Source organism: Megalobrama amblycephala, linkage group LG15 (assembly GCF_018812025.1).
Source record: "Megalobrama amblycephala isolate DHTTF-2021 linkage group LG15, ASM1881202v1, whole genome shotgun sequence".
In the NCBI taxonomy this organism is placed as follows: Eukaryota; Metazoa; Chordata; class Actinopteri; order Cypriniformes; family Xenocyprididae; genus Megalobrama; species Megalobrama amblycephala.
This window is the reverse complement of record NC_063058.1, coordinates 33,813,637-33,823,636: the sequence shown is the minus strand read 5'-3', so window position 1 is coordinate 33,823,636 and position 10,000 is coordinate 33,813,637. Positions and strand designations below refer to the sequence as shown.

General features: G+C 36.5%; 1 protein-coding gene across 2 annotated transcripts in view; it reads left to right on the top strand.

The window, feature by feature from the left end:
* kcnq1.2 (potassium voltage-gated channel, KQT-like subfamily, member 1.2) overlaps positions 1 to 10,000 on the top strand; it is a 186,458-nt gene that overhangs the window by 125,542 nt on the left and 50,916 nt on the right. For both annotated transcript variants that reach the window (XM_048158070.1, XM_048158071.1), the window contains 3 exons: positions 933 to 1,027; positions 1,161 to 1,201; positions 3,122 to 3,183. In XM_048158070.1, coding sequence (XP_048014027.1) covers positions 933 to 1,027; positions 1,161 to 1,201; positions 3,122 to 3,183 — 198 coding nt within the window. The remainder of the gene's footprint in view (positions 1 to 932; positions 1,028 to 1,160; positions 1,202 to 3,121; positions 3,184 to 10,000) is intronic.

Below are 10,000 nucleotides of genomic sequence, written 5' to 3'. Positions count from 1 at the left end.
AAAAGCTACATTTAAACTATAAATAGTCATATACATTAAAATATAAATTAAAATTCAATTAAATTAGAGAAAATTACTTTAGTTTTCATAATAAAAAAAATCCTTAAATATTTTAATTAATTTAAATGACATAAAAGCTAAATTTAAACTATAAATAGGTGCTAAAATATGAATAAAAATTTAATTAAATTATAGAGAAAATGACTAGTTTTCATATAAAATACTTAAAAATAATTTAATAAATTTAAATGGCACAAAAGCTAAATTGAAATTATATATATGCGCTCAAATATGAATAAAAATTAAATTAAATTATTGAGAAAATTACTAGTTTTCATATAAAATACTTAAGAATAATTTAATAAATTTAAATGACACAAAAGCTAAATTGAAATTATATATATGCGCTAAAATATGAATAAAAATTAAATTAAATTATTGAGAAAATGACTAGTTTTCATATAAAATACTTAAGAATAATTTAATAAATTTAAATGACACAAAAGCTAAATTGAAACTATAAATGCGCACTAAAATATGAATGAAAATTAAATTATAGAGAAACTGACTTTAGTTTTCATATATTTTCATTCAGTGAGCCTCATACATTAATGAATTTGTGTTTGAGCAGAATTGTCACTTTGAATTTATTTAAAAATAGTTTTGCGAACAATTTACACAGAAATTCGTGATTTTTGGATGAAGTCTGATGGTCTGAAGAAAAGAACTTATGGTTATGATTTAAGCCGAAATGCACACATTTTCACAAGCAAACCTTCAGTCAAAACTGAGACCTTTAGCATACCTTTGCTGTTGTTATTGAGTTAAACTGAGCTATAATAACAAAGCGTGGAAGTTCAATGCCCAGGGGGGCCAAAAAATAGTGGTCTGTGATGACAATGGCTTTCATGGATACCGTCTGTCTCCCGCAGCAAGCGAGGAAACCGTACGACGTGCGAGACGTGATCGAGCAGTATTCTCAGGGCCACCTGAACATGATGGTTCGCATCAAAGAGCTGCAGAGAAGGTGAGAGCGCCGCGTCACGTGACGTCCAGATCAGAGTATATTCACATTCTTTCCCTCCGAACCAGAGCCGTGGGCGGGATTTCCAAACAATCGCTGTGTATTTCACAGTTTCCTGCTGTTTTTCCTCTCGCAGGTTGGATCACACGTTGGGAAAACCGGGAATGTTCCTTCCAGGTAAAGGAAAACTGACTTTTTAAATGGTCCCACATCAAATACAGATTCAAAATGCATGAATAAATCATATTGAATGACCATATATAACGACCTCTGATTGGCTAGTAAAAATGGCAATACATGCAAATACAGAAACCATTGTCATTATAACATCACTTTCATCTCATTAAAATGCAAACTTCCATTTTTACATATAATGAACCATTCAATAAACAGCAATTTTACCCACTTTGAAAGTAATTTGCACGGATTTTGTCCAATTTAGAGGTCAGTGATCTCTGATTGGCTAATAAAATGGATATACATGCAAATACAGAAACAATTGTGATTATGACATCATTTGCATCTCATTAACACGCAACCTTCCGTATTTACATATAATAAAAAATTCAAGATACAGCAACTTTACCCACTTTAAAGTTAATTTACGCAGATGTTAGCCAATCAGGGGCAATTTACATATTTAATGATCTCTGATTGGCTATAAAAAAAATGGATATACATGCAAATACAGAAACCATTGTGATTATGACATCACTTCCATCTCATTAAAATGCAACTTCCATTTTTACATATAATGAAAAATTCAATAAACAGCAATTTTACCCATTTTGAAAATAATTTGCACAGAAGTTGGACAATCAGAGGTCATTTACATATTTAATGATCTCTGATTGTTTAATAAAAATGGATATACATGCAAATACAGAAACAATTGTGATTATGACATCATTTGCATCTCATTAACATGCAACCTTCCGTATATACATATAATAAACAATTCAAGATACAGCAACTTTATCCACTTTAAAGTTAATTTACGCAGATGTTAGCCAATCAGGGGCAATTTACATATTTAATGATCTCTGATTGGCTAATAAAAATGGATATACATGCAAATACAGAAACCATTATGATTATGACATCACTTCCATTGCATTAACATGCAAACTTCCATATTTACATATAATGAAAAATTCAATAAACAGCAACTTTACCCATTTTGAAAATAATTTGCACAGATGTTGGACAATCAGAGGTCATTTACATATTAAAGATCTCTGATTGGCTAATAAAAACGGATATACATGCAAATACAGAAACAATTGTGATTATGACTTCATTTGCATCTCATTAATATGCAACCTTCCATATTTACAAATTGACATAAAAGAGGTCATTTACATATTTAATGATCTCTGACTGGCTAATAAAAATGGATATACATGCAAATACAGAAACAATTGCGATTATGACATCATTTGCATCTCATTAACATGCAGCCTTCCGTATTTACATATAATAAAAAATTAAAGATACAGCAACTTTATCCACTTTAAAGTTAATTTACGCAGATGTTAGCCAATCAGGGGCAATTTACATATTTAATGATCTCTGATTGGCTAATAAAAATGGATATACGTGCAAATACAGAAACCATTGTGATTATGACATCACTTCCATCTCATTAAAATGCAACTTCCATTTTTACATAATGAAAAATTCAATAAACAGCAACTTTACCCATTTTGAAAATAATTTGCACAGATGTTGGACAATCAGAGGTAATTTACATATTTAATGATCTCTGATTGGCTAATAAACATGGATATACATGCAAATACATTTGCATCTCATTAACATGCAGCCTTCCATATTTACATAATATGCACCAACTTTACCCACTTTGAAGATCATTTACACAGTAAAATATGCAGGTATGCAGATGTTGACCAATCAGTGGTCATTTACATATTAAGGTCTTAAAGTCGCAGTAGCAAAAACAGCCTGTTTATTTATAAGGGTTAGAGAAAGGATGGAAAATAGCTAAAAAGCTCAATTATGACAGTAAAAATCTAAAAGAAAAAAAAATTATAATTTCTGACTGTTGTATTATTTCTTGTCGTCTTGTGTTTCCAGAGAAAGGTGTGGATAAGGAATATTATACAGTGGGAGCCCGGCTGATCCGACTGGAAGATAAGGTACAATCCCTTAAGAAGGTTTTTGTTGACTTCTAGAGACGTTTTAGACTGAATTTGTCACCAAGATGGTGCTTTATATAACTGTTAGTTCAGGTCCACTCATTTTATTGACCAAGAGAGTGCTGATATTACACATATCATAATCGATAAGCTTCAATTAACTCTGTTTCATTCGCTCACTGACAGTATCAGAGTCTGGTTGAAAGCATTTAGTTGCGATCTCCTCGTCCACCTCAGACAGCAGGACGCGGCGCACTTCCCTTCAGTTTGATAGAGACCAGGCTGAATTGTCAACATAGCAAATTTGAAGTCTCTAACTCAATCGCTCTAGCGCCACCAACTGTCCAAACTTGCACTTATATTTATGCTAATAACTTTTGAACAATAAGAGCTAGAAACTAAATTTGATTTGATTGCATCCTACGATTTCATTTTCAATCAGGCCGTTGCTCCAATTTTTGCAAAAATTGAACCAGATCATCTTCCGACCATGCCGATAAAAAGTTGTGTAATTCAATTTGATTTGTCAAACCGTTTTCGAAAAATGCTTGCTAAAATAGACGTAAGGCTGTATCTCTTCAACGCTTTATCGTATTCAGTCCAAACTTGGTCCATGTCATCACAAGTATGACCTGAGGTTACATGCTGCGTTTCGGCACAGCGCCACCTACTGCTCCGGAGATACAAAAAATTGCTATTTTTGCTTATAACTTCATAAAAATGATAATCATAAAAAATAAAATCATAAAAGTGGAGATAGTTAGATTTGGGGCATCGTGCCAAATCGAATGATATCCTATTTTCATATATCGGCTATTTTGGGGGTCGACCATTTTGAATTTTGTAGTAAAATGCTATATTTTACGAACACTTGAACGTATCATTACGAAACTTGGTATTGGTCATCGATATGATGCCCTGAAGGAGTCTGAGAAGTTTCGGACCAGTGGTGAAAAAAAATATTTATTATTATTTATATATATATATATTAGGGGTGTAACGATACGCTCAGGTCACGATACGATACGTATCTCGATACGGAGTTCACGATACGATACGTATCACGATATTTTGAACAAAATGAAACTGAAATTCAAACAAGATTTATTAAAAAAACATGAACAAATTTCAATAATTTTCCTTGTTGTACATACAAGATCACATTTCAATAAAATAAATAAATATAAATTTTAATAAAAACCTTCTGTATTCAAATTAACAGTTGAATAGGGCTGTCTGTCACTGAAAAAAAATGTTAAATTTAACATGAACTTAGAATTATGAATAGGGGCCGTTCACATGTCGCGTCTAAAAACGCGTGGAAGGCGCGGCCGCACCGCTTCTCCTTTCCAAAGCGCTTGCGCTCCCGTGGCGTCGGTCGTTGCTATGCAACCATGAACTGAGCTCTCCAAGAGGATCAGGATGTTTCTGCAAAGGATAAATGATTTCTAGCCCTTGCATTAGTTTTACGACGAGATATATTGATGGAGATAAGATATAAAAAACACCATGTACAGCTATGATCAGCTGTTCGGCTGAGCTTTTGATGTTTTGTTACGGAAAGGCCATAGCTGATCGGTTGATTCTTGTCACACGACCTGCGGTGCGCTTGCGGCATTCTGAGAAGTTGAGAATTGCATGCGCGTCGCGACCGCGTTGATCCCATTATGAGCGCGCCTGCCGCGCGGCTACATTTGAAAATAATAACTGACTTGCACGCGGAAAAGACGCAATATGTGAACGGCCCCACAGAACTTCTTAAAGCAAAGCATCGCAAGCGTCTTTTGCTTTTCTGTGAGCACATCTGTTGCTGTGCACTGCGGTGAAAGAAAGCCACGACTTTTCTCACGCGACCATGCAAGAGACTGACATGAGAAACGTTTAAACCTGCTTGCAAGATTCAATGTGTGCCCGAAACACTTACTGAACTAGAGAGCTGATTGAGACACACCATCTACGATAAATCGTTACACCCCTAATACTTATAGTAATTTAAAATGTGGTAGCATTGGATCTGGACAGGAAGGATAACTCTGGGAGTTGGAAGGGGTGTGTCGCGATTCTGCCTTCTCACATCGCGATACAGGTTCGTGGACCTGCGTATCGCGATTTCGGTTTCATATCGCATATCGTTACAGCCCTAATATATATATATATATATATATATATATATATATATAATTATGCATTATTTTTATAATCTTATTTGTTTATTTATATTTAATAGCTGTGCAATAATCATAAAATTGTTACATCATTAGACTTTTTTTTTTTTTTGTATTATTATAGGTGAGATCAGAATCTTTAAAATTAGGGCCATGAGCACATAAATGAACTTTGGGAAGTGTGTTTCAAAGCTAACGTGTTTTCTTTCCAAGCATGAATACATGATGAAACCGTGTGTGTGTGTGTTGTTGAGACACAGACAGTATTTAGATTGAATCATGGCGCCATTACTAGGTGTGTCTATACTTCCTGTCTGGCTCTTAATTAGAGCACGTGTGATGAATCTCAATCACTAGCCTCTTAAAGAGTCATACTTTCACAACTATAGGCATAATAATGTATGACAGCCCTCAAGGGTAATTTTACTGTTGTTGTTATTGAAGGATGAAGCAGTTCAAAACTAGACTAGACTAGACAGCATGTGTGTGAGTGCAGCAAAACCCTGTAGTTCATTTCACATGTCAGAAGGCATTTATATAGACGTCTTAAAGGGACAGCAGCAAAGACTTCCTGTCATGATGAAATGATGAAGTATCATATGTGTTTGTACTGTGGTTCAGTTTGGTGAAGCTGTAAAGGCAGAGAGGACGTTTTGGATGAACGCGTGGAGATCTGATCTTGATGGCTGACAGTGTGCACACATGAGCGCCGCTGTGATGTTTTGACTGCACAGGAAGCACAACTAGAGCGAGCGAGCGATAGAGAGCGAGAGGGAGACTTGTCGTGACAAGTCGATGGTGGTTTCATTCGGTCGATTCACGCCTGAGGGCAACAGGTGGTTGAACTGAATGACCCACACGCACATGCACATGAACGCAGACATCTGGATCATACGTGCTGCATCATTTGGCTGGAGCAATAAACACAAGATACTACAACAAACGTAGTATCTCACATGTGACTCAGAAGGATCATAACACTGTCTCACACTGCTTTAGATTCCAGATTTGATTTGTATATCTCACAAATCTAATAAAATGTATCTCTGTAATATTGTGAAGACCTCATATCTTGATAATCTCTCCGTCAGTGATGAATATTAGCACGCTTGAACAGCTATAAATCACACGCTCTTTTCTCTTGGTCAGTCTTTATTTTGCTGCTGTCATTAGCGTGGAATCATTGCTCTTCCCCTGTGGCGAGCGTTTCGAGGTATTTTGCTTGACTGGCAGCTCGGTGAGTAAGTTGTAGTTAATGTGTCGCAGTTTTGCACAAGCCGACATTGATTTATACTCCTTGACAAAGACACACATCGCAACAAATGACCTGTCTCCTCCCTCCCTCTGCTGGAGTCCTCATGAAGATGAATGAGAACCCGTGACATTGCATGTTATCTCGCTGTCTGCTGGTCCCCCTGAAAAAATGTTTAAAGAATAACAAGCCTGAGTTTGACGTCTCCAGAAGGGCTGGAAATTGCTTTTTTTAACAAGTTTACAAATGTATGTACAACCTTGACTGAATATTGGACACTCTCAGAAGGTCAGAACATGTGCAGATAATAAGTAAAACTGTCTAAACATCCTTAAAACATCCTTAAAGACTTGTTTCCAGAGAACTTTGATGCTCTATTGATGAATTGTCTTTTTGTTTTTGTTGTTTCGGACACTAATCTCACTAAAATGCAGTAGGTTTTATGTTTAAAGGTGCCATAGAATGGAAAATTGAATTTACCTTGGCATAGTTGAATAACAAGAGTTCAGTACATGGAAATGACATACAGTGAGTCTCAAACTCCATTGCATTGTAAATCTCATTTGTTTAAAAGACCTAAGACCGAAGAACAGGCGAATCTCAACATAACACTGACTGTTACGTAACAGTCGGGATCATTAATATGTACGCCCCCAATATTTGCATATGTCAGCCCATGTTCAAGCATTAGACAAGGGCAGCCAGTATTAACGTCTGGATCTCTGCACAGCTGAATCATCAGACTAGGTAAGCAAGCAAGAACAATAGTGAAAAATGGCAGATGGAGCAATAATAACTGACATGATCCATGATAACATGATATTTTTAGTGATATTTGTAAATTGTCTTTCTAAATGTTTCGTTAGCATGTTGCTAATGTACTGTTAAATGTGGTTAAAGTTACCATCGTTTCTTACTGTATTCACGGAGACAAGACTGTCATTATTTTCATTTTTTAAACACTTGCAGTCTGTATAATTCACTTGATTCTTTATAAATCTCTCCAACAGTGTGTAATGTTAGCTTTAGCCACGGAACACTATCAAACTCATTCAGAATCAAATGTAAACATCCAGATAAATACTATACTTACGCGATTAGACATGTTGCATGACGAACACTTTGTAAAGATCCATTTTGAGGGTTATATTAGCTGTGTGAACTTTGTTTATGCTGTTTAAGGCAGTCGCGAGCTCCGGGGGAGGGGAGCACGAGATTTAAAGGGGCCGCAGCCTGAATCGGTGCATATTTAATGATGCCCCAAAATAGGCATTTAAAAAAATGAATAAAAATATATCTATGGGGTATTTTGAGCTGAAACTTCACAGACACATTCAGGGGACACCTTAGACTTATATTACATCTTTTGAAAACGCATTCTACAGCATCTTTAAAACAAGACAAATTCCCGACCTTAAGCTACATTTATATCGATAGGTGTCTTATATAATAAAAGCGTCTGTCGCTAGTGCGCCTCTTGAGGTTTTACCTGCACAGCTTTTACTAACTGGCCTCTGTTACACTCACCCCCTAAAACCTCACTCATATCTGGGTCATGGCTAGGGCTGCAACAAACGATTATTTTGATAATCGATTAATCTATCGATTATTAGAACGATTAATCGACTAATCATCGATTATTGCACTGATTAATCAGTAAGCTTTGTTCGATTATTCTACTTTAGCAATTAGTTAAAATATTGAGTTATACTGTACTTTAACTAGTAAATAAAACAAGGAGATCACTTCAGCTTTTAAAAGTGTATTTTTAATAATTTTCAAGCCAACTGAATAGACCAATATCCTACAGGTTAAAAAAATATAATATAATTAAGTGGGTTTTTTTGAAAAATGAAACAACAACATACAATACACATATTATATATCTTATTATATATATATATATATATATATATACAAACACACACACACACACACAAACTATCGAGTTTACGGTCATTGAATGGCTTTCCTGAGGTAAATGTTACATTTTGTGTGATATATTTGTTTGCAAGTTTTATTGACTTCTTTCTGCGGTTAAAACTCCGATTAAGTGATTACAATAGAGACGGATTAATTTCAGTAAGTAATTTTTGATGTTCATTCATGTTTATTTCGCGCTGTAATAGAGAGGAATAGGTTTACATGCCGCTTGAACCGAGGTGTTACAGCGATCTGCCACCACAACGTTAAACAGCGTCACCACCACAAGTACTGTTTGAATCCCGTAGTAATATTGACTGAATTTAAAAGCTTAGACTTAGTTTTATATCAAAAGTAACCTGATCTGTCGGTGCGTTGTCTGTGTCCTCTTTGCTCTGCGATGCATCTTTCACTGTGTGAGAAAATGAACGTGTGGCGTGAGAACAGTGAGTTTGAATGAGAGTTGGTGGCCCTGCATGACAGTATTCTGTAGTTATGCTAAACGTAATGTTTGTTATGTTTATGCTATGTTAATCTCCCACATTTCACGGGTTCGACTTCGTTTGCACTATGCTCTCCAAAGCGCTGACTTCTTTTATTGGATTGGATCCGGGAGGGCTACATTACAGTATTGCGCTACAGCTCCCCACTGGTTACACCGCGTTATTGCAGGCCCTTCAAATAGGTCGTATGAGATCAAGAGACTATTCGACAACAAAAATATTTGTCGACAATTTTTTATTGTCGACGTTGTCGATAATGTCGACTAATCGTTTCAGCCCTAGTCATGGCACTAATGTAACCCCTCAGTTCCTACTCACCCCGCTCTGTGTGGGCCTCGAACCCGGGTCTCTGGCGTGGGTGGCGGGCACGCTAACAAGGAGGCTAAATGCTGCAGCCTCTAGTGCGCCTCTTGAGAGCAGGGAGTGAGGTTTTACCTGCACAGCTTTTACTAGCTGGCCTCCGTTACACTAAACCTCACTCCCATCCGGGTCACGGCACCAATATAACCCCTCGGGTCCTACTCGCCCCGCTCTGTGCGGACCTTGAACCTGGGTCTCCGGTGTGGGAGGCGGGCGCGCTGACAAGGATGCTGCAGCATCTAACGAACACAAATGAAGATCTGCAGCAAGGAGATGGCAGTTCTGATGACTGTAATGGGAAAGCACGTCCTGATATTGCTGAGTTTGATGCGTTCCTGGGTCAACATATTTTGTTGATCCTGGAAAAACATTCTAGTCTGAAAATTTAGTCTTAACCCTATTCCTACCCGTAAACCTAACCCTACCCAAAAGTTATCCCAAAAATCAGAGGGAAATGATAGATGAATAACACTGATGTAGAAGCACCAATTCATGATTTTAAGCCTAAACTTGACATAATCTGTAAACTCGTCCCTGAAATCTGATTGGTTGATTTGAATGTTGTTCCAGGATCAGCAAAAATGTTGACCCAGGAACATGTTGAACTCAGCAAT